The 25,975-nt window shown below is 42.8% G+C and overlaps 1 protein-coding gene across 1 annotated transcript in view; it reads left to right on the top strand.

Moving 5' to 3' along the window:
- NEK11 (NIMA related kinase 11) overlaps nucleotides 1–25,975 on the top strand; it is a gene marked incomplete at both ends in the record, with an annotated part of 215,264 nt that overhangs the window by 65,201 nt on the left and 124,088 nt on the right. Inside the window, 6 exons of the mRNA XM_080696621.1 lie at nucleotides 3,274–3,423; nucleotides 3,533–3,611; nucleotides 5,907–5,992; nucleotides 10,759–10,878; nucleotides 14,898–14,991; nucleotides 21,409–21,517. Coding sequence (XP_080552747.1) covers nucleotides 3,274–3,423; nucleotides 3,533–3,611; nucleotides 5,907–5,992; nucleotides 10,759–10,878; nucleotides 14,898–14,991; nucleotides 21,409–21,517 — 638 coding nt within the window. The remainder of the gene's footprint in view (nucleotides 1–3,273; nucleotides 3,424–3,532; nucleotides 3,612–5,906; nucleotides 5,993–10,758; nucleotides 10,879–14,897; nucleotides 14,992–21,408; nucleotides 21,518–25,975) is intronic.

The following is a 25,975-nucleotide window of genomic DNA, read 5'->3' as shown; positions in this document are numbered from 1 at the left end:
TTCTTATTCTCCTAATGATATTTTTTCTTAAAAAATGTGCCAGGTTTATAGAAAGGAAATGCCTTTGTATCTAGCAACCTTGCTAAATTCACTTGTTAATTATTTTTTAAATTCCATTGGGTTAATATATAATAATTTATTTACATATCTCACTTTTAATGGGAATTAGATGCTTCTAGATTTTTGCTATTACAAAGGTTGTTGGAACAACTTTGATTATGTGTTCTTGTTCACTTGTTAATTCTAACAGTTCATAAAATTTTATGTATGCAATTATGTTGATAACATTAGTGACAGTTTAATGTCTTCTAATTTTCATAGTTTTTTTTTTTAAACGTCTGGTCTTAACTGTACTGGGTATCACCTTCATTACATGCTAAATGGATGTGGTATAAACATCCTTATCTTAATTCCTATCTTGGAAGAAAATCATAATCATTCAGTATTTCGCCAATAAGCTTACTGTTTGTTATAATTTTACAAATTGTTCTTGGTGGGCATCTTGGTAGCGGTATTGAAAAGATAATGGAACAAACACTTGCTTTGTGGCCTAATACATGATAAAAAGTTTCACGTGCCGATAAAAAAGAATGCATACTCTGCAGCTGTGGGGTGAAATATTATGTAGCTGCCTGGTCAGTCCATTTGATCTATAGTGTACTCTAACTTTGATGTTTCTTTATTGATTTTTGCGTGTGTGGTCTGAGTGGTGCATCTGTTGGTGAGAGGAGTTACTGAGGTCCTTCACTATGAACTGTACTGGGACCTGTCTTCCCCTTCACATTTAGTAGTCTTTGTTTTATAAAGTTGGGTGCTCTAATGCTTGATGCATGTGTATATTATAATTGTTATGCCTTTTTGATGGATTGTTCCTTTATCAATACATAGTCACCTTCCTTGTCACGTCTGATTTTGTCTATTTTTTGCTTATAGTCTACTTTGTTATGTTTGGAACATTATTCTTCATCATTTTCACTTTTAATCTTTGCAGGTGAGGTGAGTTTCTTGTAGGAAGCATAGTGTTGGTTGTTTTTTTTAAATTCAGTCAGCCAGTCTTTTTTTTTTTTTTTGAGAATTAAGACAATTTACATTCAAGGTTATTGTTAAAAGGTATGTTCTCGTTCATGCCATTTTTGTATTTTTTGGTTGTTGTTTTGAATACATTTGTGTTGTTGTTTTGAATAATCTATGTTTGTTGCTCTCTTCCTTCTTCATGTTAGCATTCTGATGTTTTACTGAACTAATCATGTTTGACTTTTAATTCTCATTTGCTTATCTACTCATCTAGGGAGATCTTTTTATCCTTGTGTTCTCAAAATTATATTTATCTTGTTTCCTCTTCTGGGTGTAGTAAGTATCTTCCATAATGCTGCCCCAGTGGTCATGAATTCCTTCCATTTACATTTAGCTTGGAGCGTCCTTATCCGTCCTTTGATTCTGAAGGGTTACGTTGCTGGATGTAGGCTGGCCGTTGTTTTCTTTCAGGGCCTAAAATACATCATTCCATGCTCTCCTGGCCTTTGGAGTTTCTTCTGAAAAATCTGCTGTTATTATATTGATTTGCTTTTACAAGTGACTCGGCACTTCTCTCTTGAGCCTTTTTATATACTTTCTTTGTTCTGTACTTGGGGAGTTTAGCTGTAATGTGCTGTGGACAGTATTTTTTAATGGTCATGTGTATTTGAGGCTCTAAGTGCCTCTTACTGTCCTTGGATTGTCTGTGCCTTTTCTAAGATTTGGGAGATTTTCTGTTATTCTCTGAGTAGGTTTTCTGTGCTTTCAGCTCATAGTTCTCACTGATCTATTCCAGTTATGTATATTTTGCCTTTTACTGGAATCTCAGCGATCTTGTGTATTCTCTTCGTTTCTTTTCTCAGTTACTCTCTGAATGTGATACTTCAGCAGCCTGTCTTCACGTCTCAACATTCTTCTAGCTGATCTGGTCCCTTTGTGTGGACTAAAGGTTTTGTTTTTTTGTTTGTTTGCTTATTTCTTTGGATACTGAAGGTTGAACCCAGAGGCATTCTACTGTCAGGCTGCATTTGAAGACCGATTTTATTTTTTATTTTGAGCAAGGTCTCACTAAGTCGCCGAGGCTGCCTTGAACCTACAGTTCTCCTGTCTCAGCCTCCCACGCACTGGGATTAAAGGCACGCAACACCCCCTTCTCAGCTTGGACTGAGTGTTAATCTTACTTACTGAGCTTTTCATTTTCACAATTTGGTTCTTTTTCCAATGCTTTATTGACTTTTTCATTCCCCTCTCACATTATCTACCTTAATTCATGTTGTTGTTTATGTATTCTGTTGGAGTTTATTGAGCCTTTCTTATAATCATGTTTAATTCTTTATCTAGCATTTTATTCACTTGAGTATCTTTGGAAACAGTTACTAGAGAGTTAATGAACTTTAAGAGTGTAACATATAAGGTCAATCATAAATTTTTTTCTAATCTCTCTAGCAACTAACATGAAAAGGTAAACCAGGCCAGTTATATAATTCATAATGCTTATAAGATAAAAATAACCTTTAGGAGAAGGACAGTTATTATTTAATAATAAACTCAAGAAGAAATTTATCTCTTGTTTTTCTTTGGGTTGTAGAGCTATTGGGAAAAAAATCTGCTGTTTAAGAGGTTACTGACTTATATGGTTTACCCAAATCAGTGTTGGATGGAGGTAGAATTTTAATATTCCATTTCATGCCCCTTGAGAAGGAATTATACATTTTAATGTAGCTCTCCCACCACACTTGTAAATAGATTATATTCAGAGAACTAGTAAAGGATGCTAATTTCTGTTTTAGAAGGTACAGGTACACAGTAAAGGGAAAGCTAGGCTAATAAATTAAAATTTCATTTTGTATACGTAGCATTATCAAAAATACTTTAGGAAGACAATATCTAATTATATTTTTCTTCATAGAGGCTAATTCAAAAATTCCTTACTACATTGATCAACTATTTTAGACTCCTTAGTACCTTAGTATGCACAGACATCTTCCTAAATTTTGGTTTGTTCTCTGGAAAAAGCAGTCATTCACACTTCCCTTTGTGCTTTATTCTTTTACCTTTTTTGTCTGTTTGGGAGATTTTTTTGTACACATACTTTGAGTGGGGAAATCAACAGTATGAAGCTGTACTTTTAAGACAAGCAAGTGAAACATATGTTAGGTCTTTGTAGCCAAAGCCTCAGTGCCTCTGGGGTTTTGCATGGTGAACAAATTTTTAAATAGGATATTTTTCCTTATTTAAATTCTTTGATTTTGTCTTCAGGTCACTGGCATGTATTTTATATGAGATGTGTTGTATGAATCATGCATTCACTGGCTCCAATTTCTTGTCTGTTGTTTTAAAAATTGTTGAAGGTGACACACCTTCACTCCCTGAGCGATACCCAAAGGAACTCAACGCCGTCATGGAAAGGTACGGAAACAGACCTGTTGCCATAGAAACTGTTGTAGATAATGCCATTTTGTTTAAATGAACATACATTTTGACTCGTTTGAAAAATAATTTTCTTTGGACATTGCAGCATGTTGAACAAAAATCCTTCATTGAGACCATCTGCCGTGGAAATTTTAAAAGTCCCTTACATTGCTGAGCAGCTACAGGTAAAGAGAAGGGAGCCGGGTGCGGTGGCACATGCTTGGAATCTCAGGATCTGGGAGGCTGAGACAGGACTGTGGTTCGAGGACAGCCTCAGCTGCTACTTAGTGAGGCCCTTGGCAACTGAGTGAGATCCGGTTTCAAAATAAAAATAAAAAATAGGGCTGGAGGTGTAGCTTGGAGGTGGAATGCCCCTGGGCTCCATACCCAGTACAGAGAGAGAGAGAGAGAGAGAGAGAGAGAGAGAGAGAGAGAGAAGAGAGAGAGATAAGAGAGAGAGAGAGAGAGAAAGGGAGGGAGGGAGGGAGAGAGAGAGAGAGAGAGAGAGAGAGAGAGAGAGAGAGAGAACTGAAAAATAACTTTAGCATTTATATGCGCAGTCTACGACTTAAGGGCATACTGTGAAAATAAGATGCATTGAGAATCAGTCAGAAAGAAGAAACAAGATTGAAAAGAAGCTGAGAGAAATGTTAGGACAATTTCTTTGCAAAGGGGGCACATGCCCGGCATCCTGGTGGAGCTCGGAGTAGGACATGAGGGCTCTGATAGTCTGCCTAAGCTCACTGTGGCTCTTAAACTGACAGAGCTTACCTCAGCTCCTTAAAAATTCAGCCCTGCTCAGCCAGGCATGGTGGCGCAGGCTTGTAATCCCATCACTTAGGAGGCTTAGACGGGAGGACCACAGGTTCGTGGCCAGCCCCAGCTACTTAGTGAGGCCCTCTGCAGCCTAGTGAGACCTTGTTTCAAAATAAAGAACAAAGGAAATAGGACTGGAGATGTGTCTTGTAGGTAAAATGCCCCTGGGTTCAATCTCCAGTAACACACACACACACACACACACACACACACACACACACACACACACACACACAGAGTTAGCCCTGCTTGGACAAGAATGTATGAACAGTAATACCAAAATATGGGGTCTCCTGGAACATTTATTACCTCACTTGTTTATTATATCACTCAATACCACTTTTTATTGATTAAATGAGATTATTTTTACGTGTCCTGTGGATTAGAAGATTTGATGTAGAGAATGTGCCTCAGGTGGTGAGGAAGAAGCAGACGGTCTCCCCGCAAGCTTTTCTCATTTTTAACTTCTCAGGCTTTTGCAGTACTAATCCTCCAGGCAGGTCTTCTCTGATCTGGTGGATAGCTTTCATAGAAACCACAAAGCAGGCATCCACCTTCCAAAGTGTGTGTGTGCGTGCGTGTGTGTGTGTGCGTGTGTGTGTATGTGTGTGCGTGTGTGTGTATGTGTGTGCATGTGTGTATGTATGTGTGTGTGTGCGTGTGTGCGTGCGCGCGCCTTTTCCTTTCGGCCAAGTGTTCAGTCCAAAGGAAGCAGACAGTCAGGTGTCGTCCTTCATTCACTCCTGAGTGCCGAGCTCTGTGCTGCATGGGGGAGCAAAATGCAAGCGACAGGGATGGCTTCTTTGGAAGCTCGATTGCTGGTGAGAGAACTCAACACTTTAGAAAACAGGTGAGCCAATGAACAGTCACAAGCACTACAAAGAAAGTTAGCAGGATTCTGTAAAACTAAGGGCGGGGGAGGCTCTGGTAGTCACTGAAGGAGAGGGAGCCATGAGAAGCAGCCAGCCGAGCCAGGAACAGGAGAGGCAGTGTTCCATCACCAGGAGTAGCTAGTACAGAATCCCTCAAGTAGGCTGTGTTCGCTGAAGGTAGACAGAGAAGGGAGGTTCCGTGTGTGTGTGCGTGTGTGTGCGTGTGTGTGTCCTACGGAATGAACCCAGGGATGTTCTACCTCTGAGCTAAACACCCAGCCCTTTTTTAATTTTTCATTTTGAAATAAAAATTCGTGGCCTTTCCAAGTTTCCATGTGCTGGCCTCAAACCTGCAACTCTCCTGTCTCAGCCTCCCAAGTACTGGGATTGCAGGCATGTGTCACCATGCCCGGCATTCCTGTAATGTTATATAACCCTTTATAGTACAAAAAACTGTTACCATGTCTGGGTGCAGTGGTTCACATCTGTAATCCCAGTACTTGGGAGGCTGAGAGAAGAGGGTCACAAGTTTGAGGCCAGCCTCAACAACTTAGTGAGGCCCTCAGTAACTTAGTGAGACCCTGTTTCAAAATTAAAAAAAAATAGAAAATAGGGCTGGAGATGTATCTCAGAAGTAGAATGCCCCTGGACTCATCCCTAGCGCTGATAATAATAATGATAATAATAATACCTCAAGTCAGGAAACACATGTGGTAGTTTTATGCTCTTTCATTGCTAAGAGGGATCTTTGAGATTTGTCAGTTATTTTTTTCTCTCCGCTTCAACCCGCAGCACCTGATGAGTAAATATTCAGAAATAACACTGGAAGACAAGAATTTGGACTGTCAGAAAGAGGCTGCCTATATAATTAACGCCATGTAAGTAATTGCTTGTTGTTAAAAGCCCACCCAGTGTAAATGTTAAATGCATTTGTCTTTAAAAAATCTATTAGTGTTACACAGACGGCATGGAGCTTCCTAAAATCCACTCAAGTCTTGCCAAGAAATTCAGGAGCCTCAGCAGCGTGGCATTCCAAATCCATTTGCCCCAGGGGGCAGCAAATTGAAACCATAAAAATTTAAACCACCTCAAGGCTCACGGATCTGCGGGGTGGCTCTGCAGTTGCCTCGTAAGTGTGTAGATAAATTAATGTCCTAGACGTTTAGTAATATCTGTGCTAATGAGCCTTCCATCATAAGCAGAGTGGCTCTCATCTGTTGTTTATTTAATGAGAACTGGCAGATTATCTCCTGGAGGAGAATATTGGGCAGATCTGGGACAGTTGCAACTAAGCCAAAATTTACTTCCTCGAAATATACATCCTCTCACAGGAGAACCACAGATAGTGTGTTTCCCAAAGAACCAGGATTGTTTTTTGGTGTAGCTTCTCTTTCTCCTCATTAAAATTGCTGGTGCCGTGACTTGGCGGAACCCAGAACACTCGGTTCATTCAGAAGAGCCGTGTGCGACCGTGCAGGTGGTGGTGCTCGACTCCACAGAACACTGCTTTCAAAGACGAAATAGATAACATTGACGAAGGGAATCTCTTTAGTCTTCTGAAGACCCCAAAAGGACAGCAGACCCCCCCCCCCAGCAGCATGTAAGGCAGCGTGCGTGCGTGCGTGTGTGTGGCGGGCAGGTGCTTAAGAGGTTGGTCTTCAAGGCCAAATGGCCAAATGTATTTCCTTAGTTCCCACACCAGTGGTTTCTCGACTGTGCCGTGTTTGTTTTTATCCTTATACTCAAACTAAGGAAACCGATCCATCAAAGACATCCAGCTCTTTCCCCTCTAGTGTTTCAGCGGGTGCATTGTATCTGTACATCGCAGTGATATTCAGAGCTGATGTCCACGCGTGGGCAGGGCATCTTGTGCTGTGTTTCCCTCTGCAGCCCACCCACCCGCCACCCTGCTGCTGCCTCTCCGAGCGTGCTGCTCAGGCTGTACTGATACATTCATGTACAGACATAACTTTATTTGCTCTGTGTCCTTCCTCATGCCTTCTTTTCCCCTCATCTTCTCCCTCTCCCGACCCCCTCCCACCATTCTACTGGCCTTTCTCCTCATTTTCACGAAGTCCCATTTCCTGTTTTCTCTCTAGACATGTGGCTCATGACTTCCTGGGTCTGGCTGATCTCACCTAGTGTGATGTTTTCTACTTTCATCCATTTCTTGCAAATGAAATAATTTTGCTCTTCTCTGTGGTTGAATAAGATTCTTCTTCTTTTATTTTTGTGGTACTAGGAGTTGAACCCAGAGGCATTCTACCTCAGAGCCACAACCCCAAACCCATTTTACCTATTTGGAAAGAGCGTCTCACTCGGTTGCTGAGAGCCTCATTCAGTTGCTGAGGCTGTCCTCAAACCTGCGATGCTCCTGTCTCTGCCTCCCATGTACTGAGGTTACAGGTGCATATCGCCACACGTGGCTTTGAATAAGATTATAATAATGGGGGTACCACATTTTCCTCATCCACCATCTGTTGAGACACCTAGGTTGGTTCCACAGCTTGGATCTTAAGAATTGTGCTGCTATTAACACGCGTCTTCGTGTGTTACTATAGTATTGTAATTTTAGTTCTTTTGGAATGATACTCAGGAGTGATATACCTGGGTTGTCAGGTGGTTCTGTTTCTAGTCTTTTGGAGAATCTCCATGCTGGTCCCCACATCGGCTGCTCTAACTTACAGTCCCACCAGCAGCACACAGTGTGCCTCTCCCCTCACCTTCTCCCAGCATTGATTATTGTTTGTGGTCTTTGTGATTCCTATTCCAACTAGAGCTAGCTAGAATCTCATGTGCTTTTGATCTGCCTTTCCCTGCTTGCTAGTGATGTTGAGCAGTTTTTTATATATTTGTTGGGCATTGTATCTGTCCTTTTTGAGAAGTGTCTACTCAGTTCAATTGCTCGTTTATTAATTGGGTCATTTGTTTTTGGGGGTTAATTTTGTAGTTCTTTGTGTATTCTAGGTGTTAGTCCCCTCTCAGAGGAGTAGCTGCCAGCGGGTCTCTCCCATTTAGAGATCTCTTCACATGCCTGACTGCTTCCTCTGCTACACAGAAGCTTTTTAGCTTGATGCCATCCATTGCATTGGTGTTCGGCTTCATTTCCCGATCTTTACACGTCTCACTGAGGAAGTCTCGGCCAGTGTCTGTATGTTAGAAAGTTGGTACACAGTTTTCTTCTGGTTATTTCATATTTTTGGTATGATTTCTAAGTCTTTAACCCGTTTTGAGTTTACTTTTGTGCGAGTGAGAGACAGTGGTCTGGTTTCTTTCTTCTGTACTTGCCTTTCTAGTTTTCCCAACACCATTTATGGAGAAGTCTCTCTTTTCTCTAGCAGATGTTTTTGGCATCTGTGAGTGTGAGAATCGGTATCTGTATCTTCTCTTCTATTGCACTCGTCTATGAGCCTGTTTTTATGCCAATATATTGTTTTTATTACTATTGCTCTATAGTATAATTTTTTTGGTGGTGGTATGGGGTTCCTGGAAGCCCTTCTACCTCTGGGCTACACTCCCAGACCTATTTTTTTAATTTTTGGAAACAGGGTCTCTTAAGCCAGCGCGGCTGGCTTCGAACCTGCGCGATCCTCCTGTCTCCGCCTCCCAAATGCAGGGATCACAAGCGTGCGCCACCACGCCCAGGGTTCTGTAGTATAATTTAAAATCAGGTATTGTGATGCATGGTTCTTAATGTTCAGAATTGTTCTGGCTATTCTGGTTATTTTTTTCTTTCATATGAATTTTAGTAATATTTTTGTTTTGTTCTTAGTTCTGTGAATGATGGCATTGATATTTTGATTGGGATCGCATTGAAGCTTTTGGTAGAATGACCATTTTGACAATACTTATTCTGCCTATTCAAGAGCATAGAAGGTTTTTCCATCTTCGAAGGTCTTCTTCAATCTCTTTCTTCAGGGTTCTGTAATCTTATTTCCAGAAGTCTTTTGTTTCCTTGGTTAGATTTTTCCTAAGCAATTTATTTTTTGAGGCTAGTGTGAATAGAATTTTTTCTTCATTTTTTAGCATGTTTGTTATTGGTATAGAGCAAAGTTATTTTCCATACATTGATTTTGATCTGGCTTTTTGAAATTTGTTGAGTCTAGAAATCTTCTGGTTGAGGGTATTTTTCTGAGGGATGTTCTCTACGACGGGTCAGGTCATCTCCAACCAGACAACTTCACTTCTTTCCCTAGTCTATCTGTGGCCTGATGCATGATGATCGCCAGATAAAGCACATTGAACTTGAAGGGAAAATTCTCAGAATTCTCAGGTGTTCCCTTGAGTTTTTCCCCAAAAGTTTGGAATTTCACATTTTACTTTATTAGCTGGATATGTGACAATAAAAGATGTATTATTTTAAAAATATTGAACTGATTTTAGTTACCATTTTGCACCTGCGGTTGTGAGACAGTTTATACTGTTTACAGTTAAAAGTGTTAAACTGACACTGTTTACAATTACCGATGTTCTAGTATTCAGTTGTTTTGGAGGTATTTCACTCTAGGAAATGTTGATTTCGATTAGTCACTTTTATTTTTAAGATCTGTGGCTATTTTTAAGGCAATGTTATTGGTTTTACAAGCACATTGTATATAGTGTATTTCTGAAAAACTGTACATCCCTTGGAAGTTTTCTCTGCACGATATTCCAGAGGGATAACCGCCTACAACAGCCATTAAAATGTTCTCTTATTGTGTTTTTAAAGGAAGGAGCTGAGTGCAAAAGGCATTCTGCGACATTGAACCCTAATCAAATTAGGAGCAGAAGCAAATGTCATTGAGAATTATGTTACAGAACTTTCAACACTTGATTAATGTGAGCTCGTTTCTTTAACTAAAGAAAAAGCTCTTAAGTAATAATATAGCTAACATTTTGGGACATAATGACCTAATATTTGGCTCGGATAGGACCACATTACATGAATTAGCTCATGTAAATGTAGAGCCACTCTATGAAATAGAACGATAATATTTTGTAGTCTTTGCAAGGTTAAAAAACTTTCTCCAGGGCATCTAGTAACCTGAGAGCTAGTATTTAAACTCAGAGAGCGCTATTAACGTGTGTGATTAACTGCTATACTGTGCACTATACAGTATAACTGCATTAAGCCTAGCATGTCAGATATGATCAGTAAAGTGTAGCTGTTATGATATTATCATTTTGGAATACTTTTTACATAACAGGCATTGTGTGTATAGTACTCCACTCTTTACAGATGGGAAAGATGAGGTTCAGTTTGGTGTCCAAGACTCCTGAGCTAATAACGAATGGCAGAGGTGGAACCCCAACCCTGCCTGACTCCAAAGATGGCGTTCTTATCCATATGGTTCCATTGCTCTGCCGGTCTCTTTACTTTCTAATGGCCAAGATCCTAATTTGTCTTACATTGTGAAATCCAGTCATAGGCAGTGAAATGAGCAGAAATCTGGAAAGGACATAATTTGCTTTTAAACAAAAATCTAATTTGAAAAATATTGCCAATTAGCTGCAGTCCTGGTTGGCTCATTACCTACCCAAAGTTTATTAGTTTTTGCCTGGTGCCTCGAGACGCCCTCTCTCACTGGTATAATGATACGTCTGTAAAATATTTGTTTAATTTTTCTGAGCCTGTATGCATGTGGGAAATCTATATTATTTGTAGGCAAAAAAAGGTCCACTTGCAGAGTCTGCGGGCGCTGTCCGAGGTGCAGAGAATGACCCCGAGAGAGAGGATGCGGCTGAGGAAGCTCCAGGCAGGCGATGAGAGGGCCAAGAAGCTGAAGTAAGCTGCCTCCCTTGTGGTCCCCTGAAGTAAGCTGTCTTCCTGTGGTCCCCCAAAGTAAGCCACCTTCCTCATGGTCCCCTGAAATAAGCTACCTTCTCCGTGATCCCCCGAAGTAAGCCACCTTCCTCATGGTCCCCTTGTAAGCTGCCTTCCCAGTGGTCACCCAGGCCCTACACTGACAGCCAGGGCTGTCAAGGGATTTCAAGAAAAGCAAGAAACACCAGCGTGCATGTGAGGATTTTGTTGATTTATTCACTCATTAAGTCAAAAGATGACCATTGAGCTTTAGGTGGGATGCCAAGCGCTATTTATATAAGGCTTTCTGTTTTGTGTGTAGGGAAAGATAGAAAATGAGGGAGATTTTTTATAAATTTTTATTAGCACATCGCAATTATACATTCTATTGAGGTTCAATGTAGTACAGACGTGCGTGCGTGCAGCCTCTCGCTCCTCCACGTCCCTGCCCACTCCCTCTCCTCGTACAGGTTAGTGAGATTGGTAGCAAGGCCTTCATATGTTGCCATAGTATTATTTAAGGTTATTCCTTCCTCAGTACTCCTTTTTCTCTTTCCTACCTCCTTCTCCCAGTCCCCTTCCACTATTCTCCTGGTCTTTCTCCACACTATTTAAAGACCCTGTGTTTGTGATGAAAACACAGACTCTAAATAAATCGTCACTGGTTCTGACACTTTCCAATCCAGACCCAAGCAAGGGGCTGTGAAGACGCCGGTGCTGTCTCAGCCTCACTCCTCAGATGCTTGTTATGTTCCTGCTATGAGTAAACCAAGCTCGTCTATAGGGAGAAGAGATTTTGCCAGCAGGAAACCATTAGCTTCAGGAAGGAAGTCAAAAGGAAGCCACTCAGTTCTGTCAACTGAAGCTATTAGAAATCTCTGTTCAGGGCAATAATTCTGGTAACCACTAGTAGTGGGAGTATTAAACAGCAGAGTATAATTTCAAGTGTTGGCCAGGATGTGGAGAATGAGAACTCTGTTCACTGTTGGTGGGATTATAAGTTGATCTATTCATTATGGAAAACAGTATGGAGTTTTATCTAAAAACTAAACATAGAGTTTCCTTATGATCTGTCAGTCCTACTTCTGAGTTTATTCCTAGAAGAAGTGATCACAGATGGTGAAGAGTTGTCTGCACGCCTATGTTATTTGCAGAATAATTCATAGTAGCCAAGATATAGAGCCGACCTAAGTGTCCATCAAAGAAAATGTATTATAGCCCAATGGTGGAATTCTACTAAGCCTTTAAAAAGAAGGAAATCTCAGCCAGGCATGGCACCCACCTGTAATCCCAGTTCTTGGGAGGCTGAGTCAGGAGAATCCCAGGTTTTCAGCCCACCCCAGCAATGTAGAGAAGCCCTCTACAACTTAGACCCTGTTTCAAACTAAAAAAATAAAATATGATTGGGGTTGTGGCTCAGAGGTAGAAGCCTTTGGATTCAATTCCCAGCATGAAGAAGGAGGAGAAGGAGAACAAACAGGAGAAGGAAAAGGAGGAGAAGAAGGAGGAGGAGGAAGATGGAAAAGGAGGAGAAAGAAGAAGAAGGAGGAGAAGAAGGAAGAGGAGGAGGAAGAAGATGTAAAAGGAGAAAGAAGAAGAAGGAGGAGGAGGAAGAGGAAGAGGAAGGAAGAAGACACCATCATTTTCAACATCATGAATGAATCTAGAAGATATGAAGCTAGTTAATTAAGCCAGGAATAGAAAGACAAATACTATCTGATCTTATATGATTCTGCACTTACATGTAGAATCTAAAAGTATGGAGCTCCTAGAGTGGAGAATGAAATGGTGGGTACCAGGGTCAGGGGCTGGACCCTGAGGTGTTAGACAGAGGGTACACAGTTTCATTTAGTCAAGAAGAATTAGTTCTAGAGGTCTATTGCATATCATGGTAACTAATAGTAAGGCATTATGTATTTGAAAATTTCTCCGAGGGTAGGTCTCAAATGTTCTTGCCACAAAAAGAGATACGTATGTGAGGTGACGGGCATGCTACTTGACTGGTTCTCACCATTTCACGATGTACACACATGCCAAAGCATCATGTTGTAAACTGTCAAGATGGCATTTGTCGATTAAACCTTAATAAAAATGAAAAAGATACATGTACAAAGATTGGAATTTCAAAGATCCCCAAACTCTCAGTTTTCAGACGATTTCATTTGGTAGGTCATTTAGTTTTCTGGTTTGGCTTCTTTCTTCCTTTGCCTATTTTTTGGTATCTTGGCACCCCAACCAAGCTCTAGAGGGCCGTAAGAGACCCAGTGAGCAAGTCTGCCCATGTTGTAACCATGTCAGCGTCTCGGAAACATGATTTGGAAGCATTCTTGTGCTTAGAAAGAATATCACGACGAACCAAATTAAGAATCTATTTAGACTATTTTCCTTTAAAACATGTTGCCTTTAATATCATATATGGAAAAAGGCTTGTATCCAAGCCCAGTGCTGTACTTGGTCAACATCTAATGAGCAGCTGTGGACTAGGAGGTACCTGGTTTCTGTGGTATAAATGCTCCCTCTGTGGCCAATCGCAGGCCACCAGTGTGATGTCGCTGAATGTGAAGTTGGGGAGATTGCACACAATCTGCTCCTAGGATCCAGCACAGGTTGCTATAAAATACCACAACAATGAGTGTGGGCTTACTGGAAAAATACATTTACATAAATTACTCAAGCCACTGAGTCAATCCATAGTCCCAAATTTGTATAAAACATTTAAAAAGATGTTAATATATCCATGGCACCATGGTTCGTATCATTGGTTGAGGGCAAAAGGAAAATTAAAGCTCTGATAGGAATATATTTAAAAGGCAAATTTAATAATTTACATGCATAGTATAAATTACATGGCTATTATAAATTATTCAGATTAAAGCTTTTTATAGACAAAAGAAAGTCAGAAATCCTCCACATAACACAACTAATATTTTTCACACCTCAAAGCAATGATCTTTACATAAAATTTGTTTTTGATTTTATGAGTTAATTGTATTGGACTTTTGATCTTTGTTTCTAGGAGTCAAGAAGGAGCGTGGAATTTTAGGTAGAAAACTTATTCAGAAGGTTTATAATGTGTCTATTTTAGAGACAGAATTTGACTAGAAGGATGTTCAGTGACTGGTCAAAAAAATCTAAGTGTAGCGCCATGTGTGATGGGGATGCCAGTAATCCCAGCTCGTGGGAGGCTAGGATAGGAGGGTTGCAGGTTCACGATCAGCCTGAGCTACTGAGCAAGACTTTGAGCAACATAGCAAGACCCTGTTTCAAAACAAAATAATAATAATAATAACAATAATAATAACAATAATGATGATGACGATGATGATGATGATGTCTGTAGTTCAGAGGTACAATGTCCCTGGGTTCAATCTCCAGTACCCCCCTGATACACCCAAAAAATCAAAGTGTAAACTAGCACAAAGTAATCTTAAGAACTTAAATCTTTCTTGCAGTTTAGTAGCAGATCTGTTAAACTCAACTCTCCCACAGTAAGGAAACAAAGAAAATGTGTCTGTAGAAAAGTTCCCTTCCACAGTGGCTCCCATATACTTTTTCTTAAATGCTCTGCTCTGGACCTCTTATTTTTCCTGTTTATGTGCTTACAGCTTTGTTCATCTGAAAAACATTTTTATGAGTTATTAGTGCTGAGATTACTGGCATCCCCATCACACATGGCGCTTTGGACTGTTTTAGGCATTGGGATACCCTCCATTTCACACTCGTAATGTACAGGGATAGATACGGTCTCTTCTTCTGCACCTGGGGAGTCTAAGGATAAATAAGGAGCAGTGTGTGTGTGTGTGTGTGTGTGTGTGTGTGTGTGTGTGTGTGTGTGCGTGTGTGTGCGCGTGTGTGTACAGCTCCATGGGGTAGAGACCCAGTGTCCTGGCTGCCCAGCATCCCAGTCCGCCTGCTGGAGCAGGGATTTTACTTACCTGTATGATGCAGACATGGCTTTAGCAATTTGTGGTTACTTTTCTGCATTTGCTTTAAATTTGCAGAAAGATTGTGGAAGAACAGTATAAAGCAAACAACAGACGGATGCAAGAGCTGAGATCTCGGAACTTACTGCAGCCAAGTGCCGACGTGCTTCATGTAAGGACCCTCTTGCTTTAAGTTTCACACAGAACCCTTTCTTGCTGCAGATACATGAGTTTCATGTGGGTGGTTGTACAGGGAAAGGGGCACGATTGGAAACGGGTTCTCAGAACGTCTTTGCCCAGTCCCAGGGAGGGGACTGGAGCGCAGGCCAGCACTGGTGGCAACACTGATTCAAAGCAGCTGTGCGTCGAGGTGGATCAGTCGACCCATCCGTCACATACTGAGAGTCCCTCTGTTTCCTGGCCCGCTGTGCACTGTACCAGCGTACTAATTCACACTTGAAGAACCACCTCCACTCTCTGATAACGAACAGAGTTCCAGGTTCATAGGAGGAAATGGCCCCCAAATTCATTCCTCTATATTCCAAACTTCTCAACAGCAAATACCATCTCACTAATGGTTGAAAATGTCTCTGTAGGCCTCGGGGCAGACTCTGATACCTTGTGTAGTCCTTATGAGACCACATTTATGCAGTTGACCCCAACCAACCTCGTAGCTGTTCTGGTCAGAGCAGCCTGGGGTGGGACAGTTCTGATTATTCATTTGTGGAGACCTCTGTGTCTCCTTGGGCAGGAAGAACAATGGCCCTGGAGGGCAGGGGACCAATCCCCTGCACCCTAAAGATGCTACGTCCACCATAGTGTAGTTGTTAGAGGCCCCATGCCCTGGGGCACATGGGAGTGCTCCGCAGAGCCCCCTCCTAGCCAGACAGGGCCTAGGGTCACATGTCTTCTGCCCCTGTCTGATGGAGAGAGCTTCCAGTGACCTGTCTTTGTCAGTTATGTAGGGGTTCTAGTTCTTTAGAGTTCTGAAAGTCCAAAGTTGGGCCAGACAGTGAGAGGAGCCTCCACTAACTTCAAAAGTCTCCCCTCCATTGGACTAGCTTAGCAGATAATGTGGGATTGCAGACCCATGCTCAACCCCATCCCCAGTAAGAGAAGCCAGCTGGGGGATCTGTGTAGGCCCCAGAGCTTTGAGAGATGAGGCCTTTCTGCTCACGGAACCTAGCGAGTAGAGAACATTCTAGATGAAAGAGCAAAGGTGGCAGCAAGGTTGGATCCCTGCTTGGAGAAGGGTCTGTGAGGAGGACCCAAGCCCTCTGTGTACTGAGCACGGTTCCTCAGCCCCCTGGACCCTCCCTAGGCCCTGTGAGGGTGGCCTGGTTGACTTTGCCTCCACAAGACTGAGAAATGCACATTCCCACAGATCCAGACGAGGAAGCTGCCAGGATTGGGAGGATTCTGTGTTTGTCGATGTGTTTAAACTACTTGTTCTGGAGAGAACCTGTTTTGTCCTGGAATGCTCAGGGACCCCTGATTCTAAGAGATTTTTCCCCTTGGGTTTGAAAATTGAGAACCATAGACATGGTAATATTTTGTCTTATGTAACCCAGATGCCTTTCTTTATTTTTCAAGTCATATAGCAAAGAAAAATGTAGATTCAAATGTGATCTTAGATCTTAGTGTCTGAGAAGTTACCTAGCTTTTCTTCTTTTTTTCTTTGACCTTTCAAGATAATCATTTTATGTTGTGTTTTGTTTCTGATATAATTATTAACAGTATTATAATTATACTGTATGGCATCCTGTTCTCCCTTCTCCTGTATAAATCAGGGTCCTTTGGGTGTCCTGCAATACTAAATAGAATTCTGAGGCCATCTGGCAGGAAGACTCTGGAGAGACTTAGTTATCCATATGTTACCCGCAGAACATGGGAGCCAGACAAAACATCCAGAGACTGGCCCAACTTAGATACAGAGAGATGAGAGAGATGTGTGTGTGTGTGTGTGTGTGTGTGTGTGTGTGTGTGTGTGTGTGAGAGAGAGAGAGAGAGAGAGAGAGAGAGAGAGAGAGAATTTCACAAAGCCCTTATGACTTCCCAACTTATAATTTCCCCAATGACTTCCCAATTCCACCCCTTCCTGTCAGCAAGGAGTGAGGGGGCAGGTGTGGAGTGCCCAGCGCTGTCCTGGCTAAAGACTTGGGTCCATTATTTGAACCTCCAAGGCTTAACACTACCGACATCTTTGTCCCTGAGCTCTCGGAAGCATGCTTCTTGGCTTTACATACTGATGGGAGTAGAGAATTCTCCAACAGATGTGGGACTCCTTTATTTTTTTTATTTTTAATTTTTTTTTGGTGGCACTGGGGATGAAACCCAGAGGCATTCTACCTCTGAGCTAAACCCCCAGCCCTATTTTATTCTTTATTTTGAAACAGGGTCTCACTGAGTTGCAAAGGGCCTCACTAAGTTGTTGAGGCTGACTTCAAACTTACGCAATCCTCCTGTCTCAGCCTCCCAAACTGTGGGATTACAAGCGTGCGCCACCACGCCCAGCTTAGACGTAGGACTCTCGCTGCACCTCTTCCCGGCTGCCCAGGCCTGTGAGCTGCTCAACACTCGCAGGCCCCTCTCTGGTCCTGCTGTGGCATCAGCCGCTTCCTTCTGGCCCCCATTAGCATCACACCTCTTTTCCAAATGTCCACCTCCCCTTCAGGAAAGCCTCCCGACCTCGAGGTCCACTGTCAGCTGCCTCTCCTCCAAACTTTATGACTCATGGCAACACGTCTCAGACGTCAAAATGCACCGGGGAGATGTGCGGGGCTTGTTAAAATGCAGATTCTGACGCAGTAGGTCTGGGATGTCTCTGCTGATTCTGTGCTGCTGGCCAGGAGCACGCTCTGGGGAATTATGGGCAGAAAGTGAGGCTCCTGCGGCAGCGGCTCGCCTCCAGATGAAAGGAGACCTGGAGAGGCCAGCAGCAAGCACACTCCTTCCAATCTCTTCAGGAAGAAAACCACTTCATGGGAACAGAAGAAAAAGAGGGACTAGCGCCAGGAGGCCTCCTCGCCTGCCTCAGGAGGAGGATGAAGATAGGCGGAGGGCTGGGGAGGGGTGAGTGTAATCACAGGCACAGGCCGGGAGCGAGACGGCTCTAATGATATTCACAGAAGAGAGGAGGAAGGAGACAGGAAGCCAAACACTTTGCAGAAGGGCCTGAAGGGGTTTAAACGGCTCAGGGAAAGGCACTATTGAGCTGAGAAAGATGAAATAAAATAGAAGAAAATGGATCAATCAGCTGCAAGAGGCTAAAGAAAAAATGTGTTAAAGAAGGAAAAGAGGAAGGAAGAGGAAAGTGCTGTCATCTTTGAGTGCCCCACGCCCCTCCCTGCGCCTCCCTAAGCTCAGTGGGGCTCCGTGCTGAGTTCCTCTTTTCTCTCTCTCCACCTGGCTGAAGCAAAACCCTTCCTCTTTCAGAAGCAGTGGTGGGAGAGCCTCGGAGTGACAGGAGTGCCCGGGCTCCTGCCTCTTACAGCTCCAAGCTTCGTGGAGGCACCTGGGACAGCGGCTTGCTCTGTTTTCCAGGCCTTTGCTGACGACGGCTTTTATTTTGCCAGGAATTTTCTTGGCTGAAACCCCGAAGTGCAGTTGATTGCTGCATCGTGTTAGGCGCCATTGTTTCTTTTTAAAGGATGCCAGCTTACAAACAACTAGGTACCACAACCTAAAAGACAAGCCCCCTCTGTCTTTTTTAGCCGGTGGCATCGATAGTTGTGCTGGTGCTAAAACTGAATTTCTGTGAAAAGTGTACTGGTATTGGGAAGAGAGTTTAAAATGTATTAATGTGTCAATACTGGGAAAGATGTCCAATCTTGAAATATGTCTTCTTTACTAAGAAAGCCAGGGTTAAGCTAACATGTCCTTGCATTCCTAAGAACAATTTAACACATTTTGGGGGAGAAGACGAAAGGTAAAAGCCTGTGTCTGGAGACAGAGATGCCTCCCCCTCCGGCCATAAATCTGGGCCTGTGTTTGGAGACAGAGATGTCTCCCCCTTTAGGCCATAAATTCGGCTGGAGAGATAACAGAAGCAGAAGCCGGGGTTGGAGATAAGGGGTAACATGATCTCCAAAATCAGAGGGACCTGCTGGACTTAGACAGGATAAAAATTCAGTAAACTGGAGTTCGTTGGCATTTTCGTTCGAATTGCCCCCCTGTGCCTGCTCCGGCACAGGGCTGTAACTATCTCTATATTCCTATCTTTTTAATAAACTTCTTTAAATCTGCAGCAGCTGTCCAAGCGATGAATATTTATTCTTAGCTTAGGACAAGAATCCACAGTTTTTCTGTTTGTCTCTGTGTGTCTGGTGGTGGTGGGGGGATTATTTCACACCACACACCTTTCTCCCCCAACCTATCCCCTGCAACAAAAAGTGCATCCAGACAAGGTCTCCATACATGGAGTGGTGATGGGGCCCAAAGATCAGATCAATCCCTCGTGTCTAAAAGAAGCAACGGTCACCATTTCATTTGTTTTCTCCAAAGATAACCTCAGCAAATCAAAGTGAGTTGAGAGTCCTGTTAGGTTTTTAGGTGCAATAAAAAAGGCGAGAAAGACCGGTGCGCCAAGAAGAAAAAGAATTTTAATGCGGTCTCCCCCGGAGATAGGAGCTGGACCGCTCCTGAAGACCTCTGAGCTCCTCAGACGCTGGAAGGGAAATGCCCTTCCTTTTAAAGTTTACATCTTGTGGGCGGAGTTACGCGTGGAAACTCCGCCCCTCTCGCGATATGGCCCAGCAGTCTCCTCCTTTTCTAAGGTCCCGCCCCGCGGGACCTGTCAAGTCCAAGCACTCGCTTTCAAATCACTGCTGACGCGCAGGCAAAGACACGCTTTGCGTCATCTCTGCTCTTGGTCCTTGAGGCTCTCTGTGCACCATCAGCCCACCTTTGAGTGTGCAACGATCCCTGCACGATTATTACAAAGGACAGAAAACAGATGTTTTGGTGATTTTTTGTTATTTTTCTTTATTGGTGCATTTTAGTATACATCTTACTAGGGTCCAAGATGCTAGGCATATATGCACACATCACTCATTTAGCCCTTCCCCAATTCCCACCCATTCCCTCCCCTCCCTCCTTCTCATGTTTGGCTTAGTGATTGCCGTCAATATATTTATGAATATATGGACCTTTTTTTTTTTGGTGGTACTGGGGTTCCTGGAAACCCTTCTACCTCCAGGCTACACTCCCAGACCTATTTTTATATTTTTATTTGGAAACAGGGTCTCTTAAGCCAGTGCGGCTGGCTTCGAACCTGCGTGATCCTCCTGTCTGCCTCCCAAGCGCGGGGATTACAAGCGTGCCCACCACGCCCGGCAAATGTATGGACTTTTAAAAATGCTTTGTGAAGCCGGGCGTGGTGGTGTGTACTTATAATCCCAGCACTTGAGAGGCTGAGACAGGAAGATTGCAGCTGCGAGGCTTGGTGATACCCTGGGCAACTTAGTGAGATCCTGTTTCAAAATAAAAAATCAATAAAAAATCAGGCTGGAGGCGTAGCTCGAAGGCAGAATGCCCCTGGGTTCCATCTCCAGTACCGCACGCGCACACACACACACACACACACACACACAGCCTTGTGGCCGTGTTCTCACTAATGCCGCACCACTGTGGTGGGACTTCATTTACTGTCCATGTTAGGTTAGTTGGCCTTGTCTTTCGCTTTCTTTCTTAATAAGTGGATACTCTTGAAATAGTTTCCCATGTGTCAAAGAAATTGGTCAATTGAGCATAAACCCTAGGTTGCAAACACATAAAACTGAGGATTAAAAATAAGAGTGGTTTATTGAAATGCCTATTGATGTGTTTGGGAAGTTTACCTTTTATTCTTTTGAAGTGGAAATTCTTTCGTCATGTGGTCTTTCAGATCTTTTTTCTTTTAGAAAATAAAATTCAAGCCAGGTGTGATGGCATTCACACCTGCGATCCCAGTATTTGGGAGGCTGAGACGGGAGGATTACAGGTTTGAGGCCTGCCTTGGCAACTTTTGACAAGACCCTGTTTCAGAATAAAAAGGCTGGGTGGCAGGGGGGATGGCAATGTAGCTCAAAGGTAAAATGCCCTTGGGTTAGATCCTCAGTACCAAAAAAAAAAAAAAATCATAGATTCACAGAACTTTAAAAACTAGGTGAGACCTGTAAGTCATTCAATGTGATACCTTTAATTCTGAGATGAGGAAACTGAGCAGGGCTGGGAGAGGGTGCAGTAGGTGGGTGGGTGGCTACCCTGGGCACAAGGTAAAAGGAGTCATGGCTCCTGGCTGCCAGCAGACCGTGCGCTTCCCCAGGCCCGACCCTGAGTACCTTTGGCTTTGTACCTGGGTTTCCTGCTTGACCCACGGTCCTGAGGCTGAGGCCCGTGGCCAAGTGGAGGTCAAATGCTTTGCCCAAGGTCACCTGTCAGGATTCTCATCTCAGGATACCATTCTGAAGTTTAACAACATCATTTGGTTTAAGGATTAGGTGGACGTTTGTTTCTAAACGGTCTTCTGAAGAAGAATATTGATTTCTCTGTGTGGTAGTGCTGTCTCCTTCTGTCAGTTTCTCACAAATAATTAACTTCCTCCCACAAGGAATTAGATGAACCAACTAACAAGAATCTGGCTGTGTCTCAACCTTCCCTGGACCCCAGTGAACGGGCGTCAAGTATGGAGGACGCCGTGGCTGACCTCGGACCTCGCGGTAAGCACTGGGCTCAGCGGTCAGCAGAGTGCTTGGCTGGCTCTGCAGGGAGGGGCCTGGGATATGTGTGACCACTCACCATCAGCTTGCCAGGGCTGGCAATGACCCTGGTGAACAGTAGATAAGACAAAGGTTTTCAATATTCTTCTGGAATAGAGGAGTTGGCACAGAGAAGAGGAGTTGGAAACTCGTGTCTGGTGAGGGCCCTTGTCTTGTTATTTTTCTCACTGTGGTAGTTTCAGACAACTGACCACACAACTTTGAGGAAGGAAGATTTATTTGCTCACAGTTTTCAGAAGTTCAGAAGTTCAGTGCAGATCAGGCTGGGTCTGTGGAGCTCAGGGCATGGCGGCAGAAAGAGAGGGGAATAGCGTGGGCTCTGCTCTCACGCCACAGGGGCTGAGAGAGAGAGGGAAAGGGAGAGAGAGGGGAGGGAGGGAGGGAGGGGTGAGGGCTCTGCTCTCATGCCACAGAGGCTGGGGGGGGGGAAGAGGGAGAGTAAAGGAAGAGAGGCCTCATATACCGCTTCCAACATTGATACCATGTTTCTGTGAGGAACAGGGGGCATTCTGAATTCAAATGATTACAGACCTCCTCTGGATGGGTTTAAATAATATTAGCATTAACATGACTTTGAAACAGTATAGGATTGACCAGGATGGCTTCGAATTGCTGCCTTCCTCTCCGATAAATGGTTCTTCTGACCTCACAAATTTAACTTGAAGAAGTGAAGGCAGACTTGGGAACTATTCAGATGTACAGTCACCGACAGAAAGTAAGAGTTTCCTCTGCTACCCAACTGGAGAACGTAGTGCACCACCTACCCGTTAAAAGCAGGAGTTTTGATGTAAAACATCTGGCCCTGCCAGGAAAGCCCTTGGTAACTTAGCCTCTCCAAGTCTTAGTTTCCTTATCTATGAAACAGAAATAATACTGCCCCCCTTCAGGGGTGTTACTGGACGAATGCGGTGAATGAATGAGACAAATGAGGCGGGCCACTAAAGTGCTCTCGGCTCAGTGCCCAGCACAGGTGAGAGCAGCCACGGCACTTTGGGAAAGTTTCTGATGGTAGCAGCCTGAGAAGCCTTATTCCAGTCTCCTCAGCACCTAAAATTAAGTATCCAGAACATTATAGGCACTCGATAAGCATTTCTTAAATGAATGTATGACTGGGCCAATAAGTAACTGAAGGGTATTAGTTTAGACCTCAAAGAAGCAGATGCCAAAATAGGACTAAAATATACAGTTATTTGGGGGAGAAAATGCCTGCATGAAAGGAAGTAGATCAAGAGAGCGAAGGGAGCCTCCAGAGTATGGCTGGTCTTTTTCCAAGTACAAAGAGAGAAGGTTTGGTGAAAGTGCGCTGTCTGTCATGCAGTGAGGGATGGATGGCATCAGGGAGTCATCAAGCAGTGAGCTCTCAGAGCCCAGGCGCTGGGTCCTCGCTGTGCTCCAGGAGTGACCCTGGGGAGGGGGCATAGCCTCTGAGGGAATGCAGGAGGGTTTCAGAGCCCAGCAAGTGGGATCCTGGCACAGTTGTGCTCCTTGTATCTGGAGATCTACCAGATGCATCCTTATGGCTACACAGCGATACACAGCTCTCTTTGGCAGTTAGTTCTCCTCTCAAATTGAGAATTAAATAGTGATTAAACAACATAATGATTTATCTCAAGTCCCTAGAAAACAGGAATAAATTAACTCCAAAGCAATAGAAGGCAGGAAATAATTAAAATTAGAGCAGAAACCAAGGAAATTGAGAACAAGAACACAATGCAAAAGATTGAACAAAAAATTTGTTTTTTTTTGAGAAAACACAATTGATAAACTGCTAGCCAACCTAACCAAAGGAAAGAGTGAAATGACCCAAATTAATAAAATAAGAGAGAAAAAGAATATATCACTACTGACAGCATCGACATCCAGACGTTCACAAGGAACTATTTTGAAAATTTATATCCTAATTAATTGGAAACCTAGAAGGAATTGACAGATTTTAGACACATACAAACTACATAAATCAAACTGAGAGAACATAGAAAATCTAAACCTACCAATGGAAAGTAAAGAGATTGAAGCAGCAATAAAGAGCCTTCCAACAAATAAAAGTCCAGGACCAGATGGATTTCCTGTTGAATTATATATGACCTTCAAAGAAGAACTAAGCCCAATCCTAAAATTACTCCATGGAATAGAAAGAGATGGAATACTCCCAAACTCAATTACAAAGCCAGAATCATCTTGATATCAAAACTAAATAAAGATACCTCAAGGAAAGGAAGTTATAGACCAGTGTCCTTAATAAGCATAGTCACAAAAATTTATAATAGAGTATTAGCAACTTGCATTCAAGTCTGCATCAAGAAGAGTGTGCACCATGACCAAGTTGATTTCACTTCAGGAATTCAAGGTTGGTTTAACACACACAAGGCAGTAAATGTAACTCATCGCCTATATAGGACTAAAGACAAAAACCACTTTGATCATCTGAATAGATGCAGAAAAAGTACTTGATCAAATCCAACTCTCATTCATATTAAAAGCACTGTAGAAATTATGGGTGGAAGGCACTTACCTTAACAAGATAAAGGCAATACATGATAAACTCAAAGCCAGCATTATACTGAATCGGGAAACCTGAAAGCATGTCCTCTAAAGTCAGGAACAAGACGAGGATGCCCGCTATCACCACTCCGCAATATAGGACCTAGCATTCTACCCGGAGCATTGAGGCAAGAGAAGATAATTAAAGGGATATGCATAAGGAAGAAGTGAATCTGTTTGCAGATGACATGATCCTATACTTAGAAGATCAAAAAAATGGAACCAGGAAACATCTAGAGCTGACACACAAAATCAGCAAAGTAGCTGAATACAAAAATCAACCTACAAAAATTAGTAGCTTTTCCATCTACCTACCATGAATCCACTGGAATAGAAATTTAGAAAACAATTCCATTTGCAATAGCTTCAAAAAATCCTTAGGAATAAATCTATTCAAGTAGGTAGAAGACCTGTACAGTGAAAATTACAGAACGCTGAAGATGGCAATGCTTGGATCATTTGGTCATCCCAGCCCACGTTTGCACTTGAGGTCCCCCTGATAAAGCTGTGAGAGCTTGGGCTACCTCCTTCAGCTTCACAGAAACTAGCACCTGAAGCTTTTTAAAACATAAAACCACCGGGCGTGGTGGCGCATGCTTGTAATCCCCGCGCTTGGGAGGCTGAGACAGGAGGATCGCGCAGGTTCGAAGCCAGCCGCGCGCGCTGGCTTAGGAGACCCTGTTTCCAAATAAAAATGTAAAAATAGGTCTGGGAGTGTAGCCCGGAGGTAGAAGGGCTTCCAGGAACCCCAGTACCACCAAAATAAATAAATAAATAAATAAATAAATAAATAAAACATAAAACCAACCAAACAAAGAGTAGGTTTAGGTAGGTCAGATGCCTTGGACATACCTTAAGCATTTCCATTATTTTTGTTCTCTGTAAATTTATATTTTAAATATTTTTCTTAACCATTCAATTGAAAAGGGAGACTTATAACTATGAAAATGCAAATTTTGGGCTTGATAACTCATTAGAATGGTGAACAACCGTTTGATGATTAGTGATCACACCACTTGGTCATTAAATTTTAATTTGTTGATGAACTCTGAGGCGATTGTATTCCTAATGTGTTTTTCTTTTTAGAAGATTTAACACCAAGCTTTCAGCTCCTAGAGGAAGCTTTTGTATATTTTTAACTGTAAATAAAATTACACTTTTTTAAGCTCCTACACTGACTGTTCAATCAGTCTTTGATGCTGAACTGGAAAATTCCCTCTAGGATGTGGGGAGTTAGCTGCAGAGAAAGAACACAGGCTAAGCCATTATTTACATTTGATATGCATTTAGTTGACTAGAGCTGATTTAATCTAGCCAAAGTCACGGGTAATCACTATAATCAAATGAGAAATCACAATTAACATGTTAAAGAAATTATCTCTATTTAATTATTCATATGTAACACCGATGACTTCCTGCACATTAACTTTTTGCCATGGGGTTCGGGGTTTTCTTCTGAACAGTGTCGTCCACAAGGACTACATACAGAGTTTTGAGGTCTTCTCTCAGAAGGAGAATCAGCTGTTTAGAGATGAGGGACTGGGCTCACTCGGCTCCTCTTTCTCTGGTCCTGACAGAAGGCTCACGTTTGAGTGGCAGGCAGCCCTACCAGCAGGTCCAACAGGACCCAGCATCCACTAACGCACCTTGAGCATAATAGAATGAAAATTGAGAGTCCACATTCCCACACCCAGCCTAGAACAGAGAAGCAGATGGAGCTGTCTGACTCTTTGGCCCTAAGAAAAGAAGACCCAGTGCTGGGGTCACTCCCACATGTCTAGATCACCCACCACTTCCAGGGCTGTCCATGTCTTCAAGACTTGACTTATAAATGCAAATCAGTGCTGACTTGTGTCT

The sequence above is a fragment of the Muscardinus avellanarius genome (genome assembly GCF_963383645.1).
Source record: "Muscardinus avellanarius genome assembly, chromosome: 5".
Lineage (NCBI taxonomy): Eukaryota > Metazoa > Chordata > Mammalia > Rodentia > Gliridae > Muscardinus > Muscardinus avellanarius.
Note: the sequence above shows the minus strand (reverse complement) of the source record. Positions and strands in the feature narration are given on the sequence as shown.